Below are 22,795 nucleotides of genomic sequence, written 5' to 3' on the forward strand. Positions count from 1 at the left end.
GGGGTGCAGCTGTGCTCTGGAGCGTGGAGGGGAGGCACCGGGTGGAAACCTAAAACGTTCTCGGTGGCAGCGACAGAGGGGGGTCGATGCACGGCCCGAGGTCACGACAGGGCCGTCGGGGAGACTCGGGGGCTGCTCGTCGTGGCCGCGGGTTACAAAGACAAGCTTTGCGACCGACCTACGGCTTTCTTCCCTCGGGTACCGGCCCCACCACCTCCACCCCCCCTCCCTGCACCCCCCACCTCTGCCCCGCTCGCCCCGCCTCCCTCCTGGCAGCCCCAGCGCGCATGCTCTCTCCCCCGCCGAGTAACCTGGAGATTTAAAAGCCGCCGGCTGGCGTGCGTGGGGGTCCGGAGGGGGACGAGCTTGCCCGCGCCGGCCCGGGTGACAGCGCACGCCTCGGCCAGGTAGAAGAGCGCCCCCTCCTCTCTCCGGGACCCGGGGTCCAGCGCGGGACGGGCGGGGCGCTGCGGGGCCCGGCTCGGCAGGGTCGCGTGTTGTGCGCTCCGCGGGGATGGGACCGCGTCGTGGCGGTCCAGGGCACCGCGCGCCGAGCCCGGCGCGAATCCCGGAGGAGGGCGCGGGGCTGGGGGGCGCCCCGGGGTGCGCCCCCACCCGGCTGCCCGATCGGGTGCCCGCCGAAGCCCGCTTTCTTCCGTGGAGGGGGGGGGGGGGGGGGGGGGGGCGGGCTGGGTGGAGGCTCCCGGCCCCACCGAGTGTCCCAGGCCGGGCCGGGCGGGCGGGTGGGCGTGGAGCCCTGGGCCGGGCCGGCGGCGGGTGGACCGGCCGTTCGCTCCCGGTGCCGGCTCCCGCGTCAGAGTTTTCTTTGGAAAGTTGCATTTATTTTCTTCCCTTGTCTGGGATTCGGCGGAAAGGGGCAGGATGAGTCACCGCGGCGCGCACAGTCCGGGAATGGAGGGGAGCTGGGAAAGGGGGCCCGGGGCCGGGGCGTTGCGGGGGTGCTCGGCCCGCTTTGGTGGAGAAGGAGCGGGGCGGGGAGCGGGGGTCGTTACGGGAGGGAAGGGGGACCGAGCTGGGCAGATGGAGGCCGGGGCGTGTGCTCTCCTGGACCCCCCTTCTGCGCCTTGGCTGACCCCTGCGCAGCACGAGCGGAGCCCGCTGGAGGTCTCCGGTTTCTCCGGGAGGCCCAGGTGGGGATGGCAAACAGGTGTGCACTTGGGGCGTGTCCGTGGCTCCCAGAGCTCCGGGCCGCGCGCGGCGTGGCCTGGGGCAGAAGTCCCGGGAAGCCCGGGCTCGGTCCGCCTCTGGTCTCCCCTCCGGTGTGGAGCGCAGTGAGTTACTCTTTCCTTTGACCTCTGAATCAGCCGCTTTCTTCCCAACAAGCATGCTTGACCTGTTCGAGCCAGGGGCATTCCCGGTGCGTCCTCCTTTCCCCAGGGCCCCCCGAGATGGGGGATAGGGAGGGGTTTGGCAGGGTGGTACCTGGGAGGACTTGTCCTTCAGCTGTTACACAGACCCAATCCCAGTAGAGCTGGGACCTAAGAATAGCCCCCCCCCCCCCCCAGCTGCTCCTTGCTGCCCCGAAGTCACTGCGACTAGACGAGGGCCCTGACTGACCCTTGCTGGGCTCTGGAAGCGTGCTCAGGGGTAGGGGTGAGCCCCCACCCCCACCCCCCGGCTTCTGGCTTCCTTTCCTCCGGTTCTTAGTAAATCTACTTTCAGAGCCCAGCCAGCTTTGGTGTTGGAGTCACCTGCTAAGACCGGAGGCATCGGCTGGCACAGGGGTGGAAGGGTCCGGCGGGGCATGGAAAGCCCGGAGAAGGCCATGGAGCACCATGTCAGAGAGCGCGATTGGGCCATAATATGAAGCCACAGACCCTTTTGTGGATCCATTTCACCTTCTCGTTCTTCCTTATCTCTTCCCCCACCCCCATCCCTCCACATACACATTTGTCCTGGAACCAGGGCTGTTATTCCAAAAGTGCTCAGAAAATGGAGCTTCGAGTCAGCCGGATGAGCCGAAGATAAAAATACAGCTGTGGCCATACAGGCCCCAATTTTAGTGGTGTGTGCTTGGGGCAGCTTCCTGTGGCATCGTGAATCACCCTCAGGCCCCCAGGTGCCCCTCCTGGTACTAGAGGAATGGACAAGGGGCCTGGGAGGTCCACTGTACCCCTACCAGGCCACTGGGCTGTGGGGGATGGCATGCAGGTGTCAAGTGAGACCCCTCAGACTGGCCTGGGCTCTGAAGAGAAAAGGCAGACAGGCAAGGAAGGATCATCTGAGTACTCTGGAAGTGAGGTTAACCTAGGTTCTGGCTTCTAGAACTTGAGAACACAAGTACAATGAAGATTCAGACTGCAGAAAGCTAGCTTCACTTAGTTATTTGTGCCCATACTGGGTCCTGAACTCAGGGCCTAGACACTGCCTCTTAGCTTTTTCCAGTTTAGGATAGAGCTCTACCACCTTAGCCACAGTGCCATTTCCAACTTTTTTTGGTACTTAATTATATACAAGAGTCTCGTGTACTTACCTGCCCAGGTTGGAATTGAATCATGATCCTCAGCTCTCAGCCTCATGAGTAGCTAGGATTACAAGTGTGAGCCATTCCACTGGAAAGCTAGCATAATATATAGTCATTCCACTAAACAAGTTCCCTCATTATCTCTGTGTGAAAACTGAGTTGGATGATAATGGTCACAATTACTACGTGGCTTTGTTATTTATTGGCAATGTATATCAAATATAAATAATGCTTATAAATATATATATAAGTATATAATAACATAAAATTATAGCCTTATTAAATAATGTATGTAGAACACTTAGCTATATGCCCAAAATATAGTAAGTATAAATTAGCTAGTTTTAACAATATATTGAATCGATCACCTATGACTGTATGGACAGAACACCAGCCCAGATTTCCTTCTTTTTTTTTTTTTTTTTTTTTTGCCAGTCCTGGGGCTTGAACTCAGGAGCAATGTCCTTGGGCTTTTTCCTCAAGGCTAGAGCTCTACCATCTGAGCCATAGCTCCACTTCTGGATTTTTTTTCTATGTATGTGGTACCATGGAATTGAACCCCAGTCTTCCTGCATGCTAGGCAAGCACTCTACCACTACGCCATGCTCCCAGTCCCCAGACTTCCTTCTTGAAACAGTCTTACTATGTAGCTTAGGCTGGCCTTGAACTTGGGGTCCTTCTGCTTCAGCGTCCTGAGTGCTAGGATTACAGCTATGTGCTGTCATACCCAGCTCCTGCCCTGTTTTTCACCTTCTCACCCCCGACCCCCCTGGCCCCAGTGATGGGGCTTGAACTCAGGGCCTGGGGACTGTCCCTGAGTTCTTTGCTCAAAGCTAGTGCTCTACCACATTGAGCCACAACTCTACTCCCAGTTTTCTGGTGGTTAACTGCAGATAAGAGTCTCACGAACTTTCTTGTCCAGGCTGGATTTGAGCCAGGATCCTCAGATGTCAGCCTTCTGAGCAGCTAGGATTACAGGCATGACCCACCAGCATCCTGCTCTTAAAAAAAAAAAAAAGTGCTTGACTTTTATTTTCTTTGGGAGCAAAGGTTCCTGGATTTGGGGGAGTTGGTTTAAATACTTAAGAGTGTTGGCTGTGGTGAAAGGGTTTGAATCCCATTTCCTTTTGCGCAACTTATTTGACTTCCGTGAGCTTCAACTTTCTCCTCTGTAAAATGAATATAATGGTATCCACCTCACCGTATTGCGAGATTAACTAAGCGGAGGTAGGCAAACCTCCGAGCACAGCAGCCACTTGTAAAAAGATCTTGCTAAATGTCAGCTGCTCTTACGTGGTCACAATAGAGGCCATCATTGTGGTTTAGCTTAGACACCAGAGTTCTTAGCAAGGGAATGATGCCATATGTAACCGTATGAGAGTTATGAATGACACATCTGCACTTGAACTTGTGATCCAGTGCAAAGAACAAACCAAGTCTGGCTATCTTTGTCTCTCCTCTGTCAGAACTGTACAGAATAACTCTAGAGCCCCCCTGCCCTGTGCCTGTCCCCCTGAGGACACTTTACACTGTGAACGAGAGTTCTACACACTGATGCTGAATTTCTATCCTAAGAGGTCAAGGGCCTCCTTGGTAGAAAGGGTACTTGTTATTTCCAGGAAGACTGGGGGCTTTCCTCTGTCCTCCTTCCTTAGCTCTTTCAGGCTTCTCTTCCATGTCTAGAAGGAAAACCCTGCCTAGCTTTCTTTGAGCAGTCAGCGGCCCTGTTTGCTGGACAGCAAGGGTGGAGGCTGGACCAGTTGGTACCAGGCCCAGTGTCTCAAACGCTGATGCCACTTGACTCCCAGCAGTAGAGCTGGAGTGTTGAGCTTTGTCCAATGTATTAAATGTCCCTGTTGGGGGCAGGGGCTGGTGACAGAGCTATCACGGGATGGTCCTGATCCCTGGCCAGCACTTCCTGTTCAATCCTTTTTCTACTGTGTGGTTTGTTTCCTCCTGTGACTGTGGGAGGCTTAAGTCTACCCCTACCCCCACCCCAGCTCTCATTGGCCTTGGTCTTTTTATCTGTAAAATGGAGATAATATCCATCTGGCAAGCTTACAGGGAGGATTTCATGTGATGCACATATTTAGCCAAGCGCTTGCCCAGATCTGGTACTCAATAGATGTTTGTTCTTCTTCCTTTAACTTTGGAGGTCACTCTCTGGGAGTGGGGTGTGGGGGGGGTGGCTGGGTTGAGTCAGCATGAAGGAAGTGAGCAGCAGCTTCTAGTCTCATGGCTCAGAGTCCCTAGGTCACCAGACTGAAGGCCCTCAGGAGCGCCCAACCCAGGCCCCCAGGTCTTCTGTCCCACTGTGTCCTCTCTGTTCCCCACCCCACAAAGCCTCTCCAATTACAAGTGTACTTTGAGCTGGCAAATACTATCCAAGCTCAGAGCCCTGGGCCCATCCCTAGAGATGGGGCAATGCAGCTTTCTACTCCTGGCTCCTGTCACTAGAGAGAGCTTGAGTACCAGACACTTGAGGAGGACCCTTTCTGAGTTTTGGACTCACTGGGTCAGGTCATTTGGCTGACAGGATGGCCTGGTAGGCTAGGGAAGTACAGTGTCTGGCCCTGAGGGGTGCTGGTAAGCGAAGCACAGATTTTGAGGGGAGAGAAAGGGAGAATCCTGGAGGTGGTGGCCTGGAGTTTCAACTGGATGGATTCAGGTGAAGGGCAGAGGTGGTCAGGATGTGGAGGTAAAGGCAGCTTGTCACTTTGGAATGCCAAACCAGCCCTGTGCTGAGGAAGTCCTCCATCTTATCATTTCATCCAGGCTGCATGGATCTGTAGGCCAGATCTGAGGTTTGAACAGTTGTGTGGGTTGGGGTCTCCTATGTTTTCCGGTATATCTCACTGGGGAGGGGTCCACAGGAGGGGTGGGCCAGTATGGCAGCCTCAGCGGCCCCCGTGCTTGTCTGAAAGCCCTGACCATGCTTCCACCTTGGGCCTCACCTGCTGGACAGGTACTTAGCACCTATAACACCTCACTGTACACTGATTGCATTTTACTGCATTTCTCCCCTGATTCAGGGGGCCACCGTCAGTTTCTGTATCCCCAGCACCTTCATGTGTGCTGGCACATAATTGGTAGTGCTGGGTGAGTGGACTGATTTCAGTGCCCATTGACATTCCTTCAGGGGTGGTTTGGCTGCCCACTGAGGTATGCTTCCTCTAAGAGAGAGCAAATCAGGCTTGTTAATAGTCCTTTCTTTCGGGGGTGGGGGGTGGTCATGCTCTCAGCTCACAGTGGCTTGTTTTGTTTTCCTTCTTTTTGTTTTGAAATAGGGTCTCACTATGTATCCCAGGCTAGACACAAACCTGCCATCTTCCTGCCTGCTGCCTCCTGAGTGCTAGGATTACAGGCATTCATCACAAGCCTGGCTGAGTGAATGTGACTGACCCACAGCCCCTTGATTATAAATGGGGCTAATTCTAGACCTGTGGGTGTCCAGGCAGGTGCAGCTGGAGAGTCCTTCCCATCTGTAGCCCTGGAGGTGAGGCATGTAGAACTGGCCTTCTGACTGGGGGCATTGCTCATCTTGGCTGGGGGGGGGGCGTTGCCCCACTGTTCCTGGCCTCTTTCCTATGTGTGGCACCTCCTACTGAATGAAGGCTGGGCTGAGGGAGAGGAGCAGGATTGGCTGTGCTTGGATGGGGAGAGCTGACCTGCCAGGCTGGCTAGCAAGGGTCAAGTTTACCAAGAGGGAGTCTGTTCGGGTTTCACTGTGCCGGGGCTAGAGGAAGAGGTGGGAGGAGGTGGAGGGAACTTCCTAGGGCTTGGAGACTGTTCGGTCTCCACAGTCTCCTTTGCCCCCCCTGGACTCTCCGGAGGTTTTGGTACTCTGCAAGGAGAAAAAGAAGGTAGTTATAAAGTTCTGCCAGGAACAGGATCCAGCTCAGGGAGGAGGCAGAAAGGGCTGAGCTTCAGGCCACTGCTGCCCCTTGGCACTGTGCAGTATGTGGGTGGGTACCAGAGGGGGTGACTCACGTGGCTGTGACAACCCTGTCCCTGATGCCACCTGCCCTTGTGAATGGGCACCTGTCCATGGCAAGTGCCCTGCCTGGGGCCTGTCATAAGCGTGAGAGGGCCTGAAGATCCTTGGACATTCTCTAGACCTGCTCCCATGCTCCCATTCTACAGCTGTGAACACTGAGTCCTCAAGCTGGGCACTGGCGCATCCTGGCTGTGCAGCTGAAATAGGACAATACTTCCTTGGCTCCCAGTTCAAAGTGCTTTCTGGAATTTTTGAATGGTTTGTTTTTATTTTTACAACCTTGGTGTGATAATTATATTTTTTGGGACTGAATTTTTTTTTAATCTTTGTGAAATAGGAATATTGAGTACCTCCCTTGCAAGGTAATATAGCTTGTTATGAAGTATGCGCTGGACACGGGCTGGGCAGCTGGGAGGGGACAGCCTCAGGATCATTGTTCCCATGACTGGACATTCAAGGCATCCTCCATCTCCCCTCTTCACCTCCCGGCTCAGGCTGGTGAGTCTTCTGCAATGACTTCAGCTCACCTGTTGGGCCCACGCACCTGGGGAGGCCTTTACATTGTTGGAATTCCTCAGTCTCCTGGGGGCTGTTGGGAGAAGGGTGTGGAGGGGAGTAAAAGGAGTGGTTGGTTCTTGTTTAGAAAGTAGGTCATCCCACTCTTTGCGTTCCTCCATGTCCACTTTCATCTCAAACCTGTTACACGTCTGTGAAGGTGGGATGGCAGATTTGGAGGTTTTTGTGTGGTGCTAGGGATGAGGGCCTTGTGCCTGCCAGGAGGGCACTCTACCACTGGGCTGCATCCCAGTCAAAGTTGGTAGAATTAACCTTGAGTTCCCTTGCCTATGAAATGGGTCTATTAATCGTGTCCATCCATGATTGGAAGATTGAAACAGCTGGAAGAGTGCCTTGGCATACAGGTTGCCCGGGCAGGCTATTACTAATTGTATACAGGAAACCGAGGCTTGGGAGGTCAAGGAAGAGCTCATGCAGTTCTGAGGGGTGAGGCTGGCTTGCAGACCCAGATTCAGCTGACTCTCTTACTCAGGTCACCCTGTGGAATCTTCCAGGGCTCAAGAATGTCAGTGCTCAGAGACCCTCCTGGCCACCTCTGACCTGGAAGAGGCTCCCTTGAAGGGCTCTGCTCGTCCTGGGTGAGGGCAGGCCTCCAAGTGTGACCTTGGGAGCAGTTGTTGTGGGACGTGGTGAAGTTCAGTTGGGAGGCCCAGGTCCCTGGAAACCAAGAGCGCTTCTGTGTTGACCGTTCCTGTGGGATAGCCAAGAGACCCCAGGGGTGCTTCAGCCTTAGCTGAGGCTGGCCAGGACACACTGGTCAAGGTGAGGGTCAGCCGGCCCCAGTGTCCCTGTTACTGCATTGAAGACAGAGATGAGAGCCAGCTCCAGGGCCTCCTCAATTTCCCCAAGCTCCTCAGGCATTTGTTTCCTTTCTGAAGCGGGATTGCCCAACTGTGGTTCAGAGACAGGGCAACAAAAGCAACTTTCCTCCAAGCCACTGCCACCTGTTGGGTTTTCACACATTGGGGGTGAGAAGGGGGAGGGAGTTGTTGCCCTTTTCCCAGTGTCTGCGGTGAGCCCCCTTTGCCCCCCCCCCCCCCCCCGGGTCTGGGATTCTCTTTGCCGCCCCAAGTGACAGGGCTCAGGAGCCAGAGGGGGTGGGGGCCGGCAGCAGCTGGAAGGGGAATTGAGTGGGAAGGGGCTGGTGCTGGCAGCCGCGAGAGAGTTTGATGGATTACTCTGCAGGCCGAGAGGTTTCTCCCTAATCCCCTTTGTGTCCCGGCCTGCAGCCCCTCACTCTCTCTGACAAGCTGCTAAGCAGAAGGCTCCCAGTCCCGGGGAAGAAAAGGCAGCTCAGCAGGGTGAACTCTAAATCCCTGGCCTCCGGGCCCTGGGGGAGGCCAGAGCTCGGGAGCGCGCCTGGGGTGGGGTGATCCCCCTACTCACTGCTCTGCCCTTGCTCTTTCTCAGAGTTCCTTGGAGGTGCAGAGGTTGCATTCTGGGGATGTTCTCAGGCCTCTGGTGGCCCCGGAGCTCACAGGCCTGGGCTGTTCACGCCAGCACTGTTAGGACTTGGGGAAAGCCCGACCCTCATTAAGAAATCTTTGAGTCCAGACAATCCAAGACGGAATGTATTGGAAGGTAATGAAGATCCTGCCACATGCCCTGCCCAGCTCTCCTGGCCAGCTGTGGGGCTCTCTGCTTCTGGAGGGCCCTGGCTGTCTGGCATTGCACTGCAGGACACCTGAGATAAGAGTTGCCTGCCAGGAGTGCCCAGTGCAGTGTGCCAGGTTCAGTAGGCCAAGCCTGGGCATTTGATGGTTCTCTAGGACTGGGGTAAAGGGATGGGCCCTAGGGATGCTGGGCTGGTGAACCCTCAGACATGAGGTCGACCTGGACAGAGTCTGGGAAAGTTCAGTCTAGGGAGAGATGGAGAAATCTAGTCCAGTTTGGAGAAAGTACTGATCCCTATTCTGTGCCCCAGTCCTTGGAGGAGAGCGGTCTTGGCGTGGTGACCCCACTGCTTTCCAGCTGAGTCATTGCCTGCCCGAGGCTAGCCCCTGCCCCCTCCTTTGCTGGGCTCCCCAACTCTGGGGAGGGCAGCCAGTAGAGATGAAGGGTGGAGCATGCTCAGTGCCTCCCGCCCTGCAGGAGCATGTGAGAAATGGCCCAGGTCTTTGTGAGCGGAGGCAAGCCCGGGGTCATGGTGCTGGCAGGGTCAGGGTGGGGGGTGCAGCTGTTTGATGTGCCTGGGAGGGGTGTGGGGATGCCAGCCTTGCATAAAGAGGCCCTAGAATTGCTGTCTGACACTGGCCCCTGGTGGGGGCTGCCCTCCACTCCGGCTCCCTCTGGCCTCTGCCTGTCACTGAAGGGAATCTGCCTCTTCCCCCCACCCCAGCTCCACCTCATTGGAGAGGGGTGGCAGGAGCCCCTTTGACAGCCCTCAAAGGCCTCTTTATGCCTCCTTCAGACCCTCCCTTCCCTTAGGGAGCTAAAAGAGAGAGAGAGAGCTCCGGCAGGCGGGTGGGTGTGGGTCGCCTTTTCCTCCGCCTCCTCCACTCGTCTTTTGAATTTTGGACAAAGTTCAGGCCAAGTTTGTTCCTGTTGATCAGTTTTATTTCCTAGTGTGGCGTGCTCCTTGGGGTCCAGACTGAAGTGGGCCGTCCCAGGCCCGGAGAATCCTTCTAAGCCACTTGCTGCCCTTGAGCCCAAGGAGTAGTTGCTGAGGTTTGGCTGGGGGACCTCCTCGGGGTGCAGAGGGGCGGGAGAGGAGTCAGCCGTCCTCGGTCCTAACACACTCAGCCCCTGCCTGCACCCTCTATTCACTCAGAAGCTAAACATTTCCCACGTACCTCTACTTGCTTGGGCTGGAGCCACCCTGCTTGGTGGTGCGACAGCTTGGCTGGGCCTCGGAGCTGAGAAGAGCAGACAGAATCCAGGTTCACTGACCTGGGTCTGCACCTCGGCAGCTCTAGGCATTAGTTCTGTTCCCTAGGGATGAAGGGGGCTCCAGAGAATGTTCCCATGCATCTTGGGTTTCCTTTGGGCTTCTGGCTGTCTGACTATTGGGGCGCCCAGAGAAGAGTGGGAGATATTTGGAACTTGAGAGAGTCTTGGTCCTCAGAAGGTGGCTCCAGGCTTTCCTTTCCCAGAGGTCAGCCCCTCCAATTCCCTCCTCTTCCTGCCCCCTCCTCTCCAGGTGAGCCTTCTGTGGCTAGCTCTCCTGGTTGATCTTTTGTTTACCAGACAGATAGTGCTTCTGGAGTGGTGAGGCTGGAGGATTTGGGTCCAGAGGGTCTCTGGGACTGGAGTGGAGAGAGTTAGACTTTGTCCCATTGCCTGTATTCCTGCTTCGGCAGCTCCCCAGACTAGGGGAAGGGAGGGGAGGGGAGGGGGCAGTGTGGAGGAGGCAGCCAAGATCTGTCGCTTTCAAGCTTTGTGCTGAGAAATGTGCCCCGGGCTAGGAAAGTGGTAGTGAACCGCTTGTTCTCTGACCTCTTGGAGCCTAGGCTTCTTGCTTTGTGCCACAGGGAAGAAGACCCTGGAGGGGCTGGCTCACTACCTGAGCTGGGAATCTCCTCTCCCCCGAGGACCTGGAGCAGGGAGGAAGTGGGGGGAGATGGGGTTTTGGAGCGGGAGAATATTCTTCTGAGCTTGGAATTCCTTAGGTAATTCTGGGCTTGGGAGAGTAAAGTCTAGGGTTGTCAAGTGTCTGGACCCCCAGGGCAGAGTAAATTGGAAAAGAGGGAGGACGGGCTCTGCAACCTAAGAACAGAGAGGGGTGCTGGGCAGAGCTGGGAGCCAGCCTACTTCCTTACCTGACTCCTTTCAATGAATCCTTCTTCTGGCCCAGACTTCAGGAACCTGGTAGAAAACCTGGGTGGGGTATGTGTATGGGACAAAGGCATCCCAGGAAGGAGAAGTTACCCCAGAAGCTACCTGGCCTGCAGGAAGATGGAAGACAGTTCCTCTCCTTTTCCTCTGTTGGCTCAGGAGGGTCCTGCTCTTACTGAGAGGACTGGGAACTGGACCGGGGGTGATTCCAGGCCTGCTGGGATCTGCATTTTATTCTGAAGGGTGGGGGGTGGCAACTCTTGGAGAATGGGAGTGGGTATGGGTGAGGCTGGGGCTGATAAAGTCTCTGTTTGCTCTGGGAGGACCTGTTCTCTAAAAGCAATGCAGTGCAAGTGAGTGTCCAGGGCTCCTGATCGCAGGCGGGAGAGGAATGGCTGGGAAGCTGTGGCCCTAGAGCCCTCTCCTCTAGGCTGGGTAGCTCTGCCCCTGGGTCCTTGCCTTCCCCACACCAGGATGGTGGGTAGCACTCAAGGTGAACCTACAGTCCAGCAGTCCAGCTAAGACTGAGGTCTGGTACCAGTGTCTCCCCTTTGTGCCTCTGTGGATCAGTGTTTTACAGTCTTCTCCTCGCCACTCCTGTAAGTCTCTCCCCTCCTTCACCGAACCCCGGGGACTTTCAGTAGGAGGCTGCCTGTGGCCCCAGCCTTATCTCTTCCTTCCTGATCTACCAGCTGCAAAACCCCCAAAGGGCCGTTATGGAGTGGACTGATCTTATCTGGGATTGATGGCTGCATGATTTTTCTGAAGCACACAGCTTTAGAGAGCACCCAGGACACGCTTTGTAACACGCAAGGCCCCATGGGGCTTAGTGTTAGTTGAAAAGATAAAAGAAGTTGAATCGCCTTTTATGCCTTTTATCTGGCAAAGCTGAGATTGGCAGAGGGGCTGGGTGGAAAGGGGGGGGGGGTTATGCTCTCCCTGGCTCAGGAGAGGGAGCCAGCCAGCCCTTGACCACAGAGGTTGCTGCTCCTGCTCCCCCCAGTCGCTGCTCTTCGGCAACATTTGTGGAGTTGAGTTGGGGAGGAAGGGGGAGATTGTAGCCTGGAGAGGCGGGAAGCTCCATCTCTTGCCTCTGTTGTTTTGTTTTTGTTGTTGTTTTCCTGGGGGAGGGGGATGTGATGTCAAGGACAAATTAGTGCCTGTGTCTTATCAGGGCCTATTGTACCTCCCCACCACACCTCTATATTCCTGCCTGTAATCCAGGCTACTCAGGAGGCTGAGATTTGAGGCTCTTGGTTCCGGGCCAGTCAGTGACAGATGACTAATCCACAAAGCTGGAAGTGGAGGTGTGGCTCAAGTGGTGGAACATCAGACTTGTACACCTTCTCCACAGCTGACTTAATTTTCCTTCTTTAGCAGCGGGTGTGGTGTTAGGACAGAAGACGCCCCCAAGGCCACCTGCCTGGGAGCACAGCAACGTGGCTCACCTCCTGCTCACCTCCTGTTCCCCTCTCCTGTGAGATGCCCAGTTGGCAGAACTCTGCAAAGAGTAGAGTCATCCAGGAGAGGAAAAGGCTGTCCAGGATGTGGTGGGCACCCAGCCAGCTTTTAGGGGAGGGTCACTGGCGTCACACCTGTGCTGCCAGGTGCTGTGGTTTCATGCTCCTGAGACCTGGCAAAGCCCCACCACCCTGTAACGGTTGGATGGTCCTGTGTGGTAGTAGACTGTTTCTTCCTCAGGAACATTGAACTTGAGAAGGCCCTCTGTGTGTTTGTGTGACAGGTTGAAACCCAACAAACCACAGCTTTTCCTCCCTTTCCGTCATTCTTGTCCTAGGGGGTGGAGACTACCCTGCAGCAGGGCCAGCAGGTGACAGAGGGGGATTGAACAGATCCAGATTTGCAAAGGGAAAGAAAAGCAAACAAATGCAGCCTGGCAGAGGGTCTCCAGGGAACCCTTGTTAGCCAGAACTGAGCAATTCAGCTGGTTTGACTTGACTTTTTTGATTTCCATCCTAGCAGGCAGGCAAAGGTAAACTGCTAAGATGTTCCTGAACAGAAAACAACAGACACATTTTACATTTGGTTCTGGGGTGTGCTGAGGTTTAAAAACTCATATTTATCATACTGATTATGTCAGCCTAGGTCTAACATTGACAGGCACCCTGACTAGGCCCCTAAGGATCCTGCTATGTTACTGGTCTGGGAAGGAGGGAGCCAGCCTTCCTGACTCCTGTGCCTCTTACTGTCCCCCTCTATGTAGGAGCTGAGCTGTGATGAAATGTGTCCCCATCGAGGTGCCGTGGGCAACAGGTGATCAGCGTGGGCCGAGACACTGGACTTGCCCTAGAACACAGGCAGAAATGGGTGTCGGGCTGAATCCTAGGTGGTCCGTGGCAGTGAGGAGGAGAGGCCTCAGCTTCTTGAGCAGGGCTGAACCAGAGCAGCTGCGGAGAGTGTGAACAGGCCTTCCTCCCCTCTGTGCCTAGCCCACCATGGTCCAGAGACTGTGGGTGAGCCGCCTGCTCCGGCATCGGAAAGCCCAGCTCCTGCTGGTCAACTTGTTGACTTTCGGCCTGGAAGTGTGCCTGGCTGCTGGCATCACTTACGTGCCACCCCTGCTGCTGGAAGTGGGGGTTGAGGAGAAGTTCATGACCATGGTGCTGGGTGAGTCATTCCCCGTCCCTGTCCTGCACACCTGTCCAGGCAGCCAGGCCCTCTGTCTGGAGAGATACTCAGAGGGACTGATGGCTACCTGTTGTCCTCAGCGCCTGGTGGGGCAGGCGTTTCATAACAGCTTTCATCACTATTTTCCACCCCAGTACTTTGGACTTACACACTTAATAGCGAAGGCACAAGGGTCCTAGGAGAGGGGCCAAGGGGCTTAGCAGAGCTGGGACTCCACCAGGCTCTCCCAGCCAGGGGACAAGACAGGTTGTGGATTCCTGATGCTGCAGATGAATTCTGTAAAAGTCACAGAAGGGCCAGAAGCTAGTGGCCCACACCTGTAATCCTAGCTGCTCCCAAGGCTGAGATCTGAGGATCATGGTTCAAAGCCAGCCCAGGCAAGAAAGTCCATGAGATTCTTATCTCCAATTAACTATTAGAAAACCTGAAGTGGAGCTATGGCTGAAAGTGGTAGAACACTAGCCTGGAGCAAAGGAGCTCAGGGACAGTGTTCAGGCCCTGAGTTCAAGCCCCAGTGACCAACGAAAAGTTACAAAATGCAAGTGATTGCCGTTGTGACACCCCTTCCATCAGGTCTGGAGTCCAGCTGCCTGCTGAAGCCTTGCCCCCTGCTCTCCCTATCTCTGTGCCTTTGCATGTACTCATGCCCCAGTTTCCCTATTTGAATATAGAGCATTCGTAATAGCGAGGAGGAAACTTGAGAGCCCTCATGAAGACCAGATGCAGACATCCCTTCTACAGAGCTGGCGCTCCCTGTGAACCACCACTGTCATCGTCTCAGGGGGCCATTCTGGGTCCCAGCCATTGACCTATTGTCTTTCTTTCAGGCATCGGTCCAGTGCTGGGTTTGGTCTCTGTCCCACTCCTGGGCTCAGCCAGTGACCAATGGCGTGGACGCTATGGCCGCCGAAGACCCTTCATCTGGGCCCTGTCCCTGGGCGTCCTGCTGAGCCTCTTTCTCATCCCAAGGGCTAGCCGGCTGGCAGGGCTGCTGTGCCCAGATACCAGGCCCCTGGAACTGGCACTGTTGATTCTGGGTGTGGGGCTGCTGGACTTTTGTGGGCAGGTGTGCTTTACCCCACTCGAGGCTCTGCTCTCTGACCTCTTCCGGGACCCTGACCACTGCCGCCAGGCGTTCTCCGTCTATGCCTTCATGATCAGCCTCGGGGGCTGCCTGGGCTACCTCTTGCCCGCCATTGACTGGGATGCCAGCGCCCTGGCCCCCTACCTGGGCACCCAGGAGGAGTGTCTCTTTGGCTTGCTTACACTCATCTTCCTGACCTGCATGGCGGCCACTCTGTTTGTGGCAGAGGAGGCTGTCTTGGGCCCACCTGAGCCCGTGGAAGGGCTGTCGGCCCCCTCAGCATCACCCCGTTGCTGCCCATGCCGTGCCCGCCTGGCTTTCCGGAACCTGGGTGCCCTGTTTCCACGACTACACCAGCTCTGCTGCCGAATGCCTCGTACCCTGCGCCGGCTCTTTGTGGCTGAGCTGTGTAGCTGGATGGCACTCATGACCTTCACCCTGTTTTACACAGACTTCGTGGGTGAGGGGCTGTACCAGGGTGTGCCCAGGGCCGAGCCAGGCACTGAGGCCCGGAGACACTATGATGAAGGTAAGGCCTGAGCGGCCAGAGAAGGCTGCTGTGCCGCCCTTCCCAGGACATAGCCTCCTCTGGGGGAGAGGCGTGCAGCTTGAGCCTGAGTTGATGGCTGTGCCCGCAGGGTTCCAACTTTCCCATTGGGAAAGGCAAAGGCAGCCCAACCCACCTATGGAGAAAATCTCAGCAGGACTTCAGGCCTCTCTGAAGGCAGACAGAAGAAGACTGATGGACAGGAGCTGAGCTTATTTAAGATGGGTGTGGGTGTGGGTGTGGGGGGTGCTGGGGATGAGACTTAGTGGGAGAGTACTTGCCTAGCATGTAGGAAGTCCTGGGTTCAAATTCTCAGTATCACACAAATGGAAAAAGCTGCAAGTGGTGCTGTGGCTCCAATGGTAAAGTGCTGGTCTTGAGCAAAAGGAGCTCAGGAACAGGGCCCAGGCCCTGAGTTGAAGCCCCAGTACCTACCTACCTACACACACACACACACACACACCCATGAGGAATGGAGGAATGGAGGCTGGACTTCATGTCTGTCTGATCCTAGCATCTGTGTGTCCTCTACCACTTGCTGACCTTCCAAACAACCTCACATGCATGCCTGCCACTATGTGGGGTGAGGAGACAGGTTCGCCTTCTCAGAGCTGGGTCCTCGATGTTCGGTGTTCTATGGTCTAGAAGGCCTTTGTGGAACTGTCCCTGTGTGCCAGCTTGCCTTCCTGTCCCCAGAGCTGGGGCTTCTGGTACCTGCTCCATGGAGCAGTTCCTCTGGGGAGGTTGGATGGGGGGGGGGGTCAAGTGGGGTGGGGAGGCCCCTTGTCTCCAGCTCACCCCGGATCTCCCAGGCTCCTCACCCAACCTCTCCTTCACCTTCCAGGCATTCGCATGGGCAGCCTGGGGCTCTTCCTGCAGTGTGCCATCTCCTTGCTCTTCTCCCTGGTCATGGACAGGCTGGTGCAGCGATTTGGCACCCGGGCAGTCTACCTGGCCAGTGTGGTGGCCTTTCCCGTGGCTGCTGGTGCCACATGCCTGTCCCGCAGCGTGGCTGTAGTGACAGCCTCAGCAGCCCTCACTGGCTTCACCTTCTCAGCCTTGCAGATCCTGCCTTACACGCTGGCCTCCCTCTACCACCGAGAGAAGCAGGTATGTCCATCAGAGAGGAAGCCCAGCTCAGCCAGGGCCAGAGAGGCTTGCGGCTGCGGAAGAAGAGTATAGATTAGATTCTGGGAATAACTTCCTGGCTGTAGGACTACAAAGCACTTGAGTGGATGATTGCAGGAAGTGCAGAGTCCTTCGCTGGGAATCCCGAAGAGGCAGGAAAGAGGAAGCCCTTGGCTGGCCTGGGTTGTACCCAGGGCGGGGGGTCTGGATCCAATGGATGGTCTCTGCCCCTGGCTGGCTGTAGCAGATGGCAGCAGAAATAGGCCTGGCTTTTGCAATCCTCAGGGACAGGCAACACGACTACTTTGTGCCCTGCTTTGCTGAGATGGGCGAGGCTCCCACCTGTCCCTCTTTTTCTAGATTCTCTCCATCTTCTGGTTCTTTTTTTGTTTCCTGCATCTTTCTTTTGCCTCCGCCCCCTTCTTCCACCCTAGCTGGCTATCTGAGCCCAGCGTGGCTTGCCTGGGCACTCTGAGCTGAGGCCTTCTTCCTGCTCAGCCCCATAGCCCCTTCCTCGGCAGCTTGAGCGAGGTGCTGGCCTGCCTGCACAGGGTCCCTGAATGACAGGCTCCCCTCCCCGCTGTACAGGACCCACCTCTCCTGTCATCCTACACTGGCATGGTGGCGGGGAGGGGGGTGGTCAGGGGTGGGGGGATGAAGGAGGTTTGGGGTGTCCAGAGGCCAAATCTGAGCATGTGAGGTTTTGCGGGGTGGACAGGCTGGGAGCAGCTCTCTGTATGGAAGAGTGTGTCTATCTCCATAAGTCTCCCCAGGCTCTAGCCTTCATGGTCTAATCTGGGGTGGCGGGCAGTGAAGAGAGGTCCCCGGAGGCCTGTTTGCAGTGCCACTGAGGGAGACTTGGCCCCACATACCACCTTTTCTTTGTCACTTAGCATGTGATGAGCTCCGCCCTGCCCTCAGCCCTCTGGTGGGCACTAGCCAGTGTGGAGGACAGTGCAGGATAAGACCTGGCCTTGTCCTTCAGTACGGGGGCCCCAGGTCATGGAGGCAGCACAGGGGTGGGGAGGATGGAACACACTGCAGGAAGTTCAGAGCTTCAGGAGGGGGAGGGGAGCCTACTGTTCCTCCTCTTCCTCGTGGCACAGCCACTAGATTCACCCTGGCCAAGCTGTGGGCAGCAGCTCCAGTCAGGGCTGGGATCACTCTTTTGCAGGGTGGTGAAGGTTTCCTGTGGGTAGGCAGAAGAGGACTGGGAAAGCCCGTGGGGCATCTGGGCCACCTTAAGTTCCCAGCTTGGATTGTCTCTCTTCTCATCCCTATCTCATTCTTCCCACTCTCTTCTCAGTATAGCTTCCTACCTATGCCAGGAAAGGCTAGAGGAGAACCAGATTCAGACCAAGTAAAATTTCCTCAGTTTCTGCCCCCCCCCCCGCCACCGCTGCCCCACTTCTGTTTGGTGCCAGTCTTAGGGCTTGAACTCAGGGCCTGGACACTGTCTCTAAGTGGAGCCACAGCTCCATTTATAGCTTTTTGGTAAATTGTAGATCAGAGTCTCATGGACTTTCCTGCTCAGTCTGAACCCCAATCCTTAGATCTCATCCTCCTGAGTAGCTAGGATTACAGGTGTGAGCCTCTGTGCCCAGCCAGTTTCCTGAATTCTGTGAAAGCCCTCTGGTTTCTAGCTCTTGGCATGGAGGGTGTTAAGGGGATCCTATAGTGCCCAAGCCCTTACCTGTTTTACCACTCTTTTTCACCTCTACCCTCCAGGTGTTCTTGCCCAAATACCGAGGGGATGCTGGAGGTGGCAGCGGTGAAGACAGCCTGACAACCAGCTTCCTGCCGGGCCCCAAGTCCGGCGCTCCCTTCCCCAATGGACACGTGGGTGCTGGAGCCAGTGGTCTGTTGCCAGCTCCACCACCGCTCTGTGGGGCCTCCGCCTGTGAGGTCTCCATGCGAGTGGTGGTGGGAGAACCGACCGAGGCCAGGGTCGTTCCTGGCCGGGGCATCTGCTTGGACCTTGCCATCCTGGACAGCGCCTTCCTGCTGTCCCAGGTGGCCCCTTCTCTGTTTATGGGCTCTATTGTCCAGCTTAGCCAAACTGTCACTGCCTACATGGTGTCAGCGGCAGGCTTGGGTCTGGTTGCTATTTACTTTGCTACGCAGGTAGTATTTGACAAGAGCGACTTGGCCAGATACTCGGTGTAGAATATAGGGACATTGGGAGTGGAGGTCCTGCTAGACTGGGTCTCCACCCCAGGAGGGCTGCCAGGCTGGCCTTCATGTCCAGTATGGCCAAGTGGTACGGCTCTCTGTTGCCACCCTGTGGTGAGGTGAATAGCTGCACAGATGGGGACTGGGACTTCCCTCTCCCCACTTCCTGGTCTTTATTGCTGGCTGTCTACCAGCTTCCCAAGTGGATTGCAGTCTGGTCTTTTGCAAGGAGGCCAGAAAGGCAGGGCATCGATTAGCTCCATGCACTGGAATGCAGGACTCTGCAGGTGGGCTGCCCAGGCTCAGGGTTAACATTAGCATCTGAGACATGCCTAGAGAAGGAATTTAGGGGGCTGAATAAACTTCCCCATCTCTAAGCCCGCTTTCCCCCCTGATTGTTGCCCTTGCAACAGCATTTGACAGGAGGAAAGTTAATTGAAAGAAAGAATGAGCCTCTCCTGGAACAGCCTTTCTGTGGATTCCCCAGCACCCTGCCTTTTATCAGGACATGGCTTGTAGGTCTTTGGGTTGCCATCATGAGGACACAGGCCTTTAAATATTTAATTTATTTATTTAACAAAGCAGAAGAAAAGTCATTCCCAGCTCTTCTGGGCTGGTTTGTAGGAGTTGGGAAAGCTGGATCTCTGTCATGGAGCTGACCATTGCCAGATCCCCTTCTCCTTGGATGCTGGACTTGCCCCTCCTCCCCATACTTCCTAGCCCAAGGCTTAGGACTCTCCTCACTCACTCACTCAATACCCCACATGTTGTTACCCAAGGCTGTGAGTCAGAGGGAGAATGGACGGGGTCCCAGGTCTCAGCAGCACCCTTAGCCCCTTCTTTCCTCCAGGCTCAGCCCAGCTTCACTGACTTCCCTCTTCTCCCTGTAGGACTAGGCCAAAGAAATCACTGCCTTCCCCACTAAAAGTTCCCCCCCTCTCCCATGGCCTCTACTCTCTTTGGGGCTATTGCAGGACCAGAAGCACAAGTGTGATTCCTCGAGCCTTTGTCCATCTCAGCCCCCAGGGCACATCTGGAATCTCACACAAACTCAGGAGCACCCCCTGCAAGAGCCAAGTAGCTCTTAGCTCTCAGGGGTTTAAGTGCCGTTTGCAATAATGTTATGTCTTATTTATTTAGCCGAGTAAATATTTTATACTTTACGTGAGCAATCAGAGTCTAATGTTTATGGTGATAAAATTAAAGGTTTCCTATATGTTTAATTGGCATGTGTTTGTTTTTTCTAAGAGGCCCTGTTGTCAGGGCCCTTCACCGTTTTTTGTTTTTTGTTGTTATGGATGTCAGTTCCTAGTGTCCACCAGCAGAGGGAGCCATGCACCAGCACGCTGGATTGTCACCTGGGGTACTGGATCTGAGAATTCCTTTAAGAATGAGGAGGGGGATAGAGTCCAGCTGGAACATGGGGGCATTTTCTTTTTCAAAGGGCTCATGGAGAGGCTGGAGCAAGCAGCTATCATAAACCACAGCCAGAGCATAGGGAACACACCTGATGAGTACCTGGGGAGGATTTCAGCAGCACTCTGGCTTGGTCAGCCCCTCATACCAGATCCAGGTCAAATTCAGAATTAACCTTGACTGACCTTTCTGATCTCCAGAGTTGTCAGTGTAGTTAGTACTTGTGAAAGAGCTCATTTTACTGTATATCTTTTTTTTTTTTTGTCCTGTCCTGGGCCTTGAACTCAGGGCCTGAGCACTGTCCTTGGACTTTCTCAAGGCCAGAGCTCTACCACTTGAGCCTCAGTACCACTTCTGGCTTTTTGATATGTATGTGGTACCGAGGAATTGAACCTGGGTCTTCGTGCATGCTAGGCAAGCACTCTACCACTAGGCTAAACTCCCAGCCCCTAGAATTGGGTTTTGAATGGTAAAAGAATTTGAACTCAAAGCCTAGTGCTTGCTAGACACTTTGATTCATGTCCCCGGCCTTTGTGGTTTTTATTTTTCAGGTTGGGTCTTGAGTTTTTGCTGGGGCTAGTCTCAGCCCAGGATCCTCCTGTGTCCTCCTGCACAGCTGGAATCACAGATGCTGCCACCACACTGGCTTGTTTGTTAGAGTGACAAACAAGCTAGCTTATTTGCTAATGTTCCCCAGTTCTCCAGATCTTTGTCTATCATGAAAGTAGGGCTGTGTGCATGTGTGTGTGCATGCGTGTAACTATTGGGGGGCTTGACCTGGACCCCTCATTCTTGCTGAGCTTTTGGACTCAGGATGGTGCTCTAACACTTCAACTACACTTAAAATTTCTTTTTCTTTTGGCGATTCATTAGAGATAAGAGTCTCCTGGACTTTTCAAAAGTGGAGCTGTGGCTCAAAGTAGTAGAGCCCTACCTACCCTTGAGCAAAAGAGCTCAGGGACAGCACCCAGGCCCTGAGGTTAAGCCCCAGGACCAATAACAACAGCATACTGAAAGCTTACTGAATGTGTGTGGGGAAAAGGGAGGTCACATTTTACATTATCTTACAGATAAAATATAAACCTGACCATTAACGGTGTAGATCCAAGTGTTGACGCTACATGCCTTTAATTCTAGCTACTCAGAAGACAAAGATCTGAGGATCCTGGGCTTTTCTGTTGTGCTGCTCAGGGCCTGCCTTGTGATGTGAGGCCAGGAAATGGAGGGCAGGGATAAGAAGGGCCAGCCTTCATCTATCTCAGGGTCTTTCACCCTGGCCCTGGTGGCCCCCTAGGCAGTCCAGCTAAGTGGGACAAGGGCCTCACGTTACTTCTGAGTACCTGGGGAAAAGCCCTTGGTTTCCACGGTCAGATTTGGTTACAGCAGCTTGGCATTCTACCCTGTTGGCTGCAGGGCCATAGAAGCTGGGCGCTCTGACATCTATCGCTGTCATCACAATGTATATGCATTTGGAGGCAGTTTGATAGCTCCCGGTGACTGTGTGGCTTGACCCCATTCTGCCTCTTACTAGAACTTGACCTGTGCTTATGTCTGCAAACAAAGGCATCCACAAACATGCAACCCTCTGAAAGGGGCGTAAGACTCAGCACTGCTTCCTCTATAGCACCTCAGAGTCCCCACTTCATGCATTCTCCTTCCTTCTATCGAATAATAACAGTCTACTTTCCTATGTGCAGAACACCTTTGTGAGCCCTGTGGCAAGGAAAAATGATCACCGCTGAGCCTGGTAGTTCATGCTTGTCATCCCAGCAAAAACAAAACAAAACAAAATGAGTGAATGAATGAATTAATTCATTAAAAATGCCATCTGAAGCCCAAGCAGGAATTTGCAACTTGTTCCCTTGCCAAGATCTTCCAGGAAAAGACTGTCTTATTTATTGTTCTATTGCCCCAAATTGATCTCCCTGTTTGCACACAGTAGGTACATAATATAGTTGCTTGCTTGGCTAGATGCATTATTGAGCAAACAAAAGAACAAGCAGGTGGAATATTGAGCAAGTTCAGTTCAACATGGTCACTTATGATTCAGGCGGTTAGACCAAAGATGAAAGTGGCCTTTGCCTCTGCACAACACTTAGGTTTTTTTCTGGGTATTTATTTATTTGGCAGTCCTGGGGCTTGAACTCAGGGCCTGGGCACTGTCCCCAATCTTCTTTGCTTAAGACTAGGACTCTACCATTTGAGCCAAGGTGTCATTTCCAGCTCTTTCTGTTTACGTGGTAGTGAGGAATCAAACCCAGGGCTTCATGCATGCTAGATGAACACTCTGCCACTAAGTCACATTCTCAGCTGTTTTTTTTTTTTTTTGGCAGTTCTGAGGCTTGAACTCAGGGCCTGGGCACTGTCCTTGGACATTTTTTGCTCAAGGTTAGTGCTCTGCCACTTGAGCCATAGCACCATTTCCAGTTTTTTCTGAGTGTGTGGTACTGAGGAATCGAACCCAGGGCTTGGTGCATGTTAGGTAAGCACTCTACTACCAGGCTATGCTCCTGGCCCTCCCAGCCTGTTTAAACATATACTGCAAGACCTCTCCCTGCTCGACACTACAGAACCCAGCATGACACAGTTTACTCTTCCCATTCACTTACATGCAAGCTTCATTGAAAAAGTAGATGTGATCAGCTATTAACAATGATGACCAGTCCTACAATACATGCACACACATACGAACTTACATGGATGTGGTCCTCTGATTCCTTGGGCATGCAGCATATAAATCGTAATGTACAAAAAGACAATCTATGTCTCAGACAGGATAGGACAAGAAAGCTCAAGATCTTATCACAAATACTCAGCTATTAAAATCCTATAACTTGTTTATTTCTGGAATTTTCCATTCCTATTTTTAGGTTGTGGTTAATAAACCACAAAGTAAAACCATGAGGGGAACTTTTGTACTTTAAGAGGTGATTTCACTGTTGTTTTTAATGAAATTGTGGTTTTTGT

General features: G+C 54.2%; 1 protein-coding gene across 1 annotated transcript; it reads left to right on the forward strand.

The window, feature by feature from the left end:
• Positions 1 to 321: 321 nt before the first annotated feature.
• Positions 322 to 19,685, forward strand: Slc45a3 (solute carrier family 45 member 3). The gene is made up of 5 exons (XM_090339934.1): positions 322 to 407; positions 13,057 to 13,460; positions 14,309 to 15,094; positions 15,957 to 16,222; positions 17,969 to 19,685. Exons 2-5 carry the CDS (start codon positions 13,289 to 13,291, stop codon positions 18,404 to 18,406), a joined length of 1,662 nt encoding a protein of 553 aa, XP_090196060.1. The 5' UTR covers positions 322 to 407; positions 13,057 to 13,288; the 3' UTR covers positions 18,407 to 19,685.
• Positions 19,686 to 22,795: the final 3,110 nt, after the last annotated feature.

Source organism: Megascapheus bottae, chromosome 10 (assembly GCF_031878675.1).
Source record: "Megascapheus bottae isolate mThoBot1 chromosome 10, mThoBot2.hap1, whole genome shotgun sequence".
In the NCBI taxonomy this organism is placed as follows: Eukaryota; Metazoa; Chordata; class Mammalia; order Rodentia; family Geomyidae; genus Megascapheus; species Megascapheus bottae.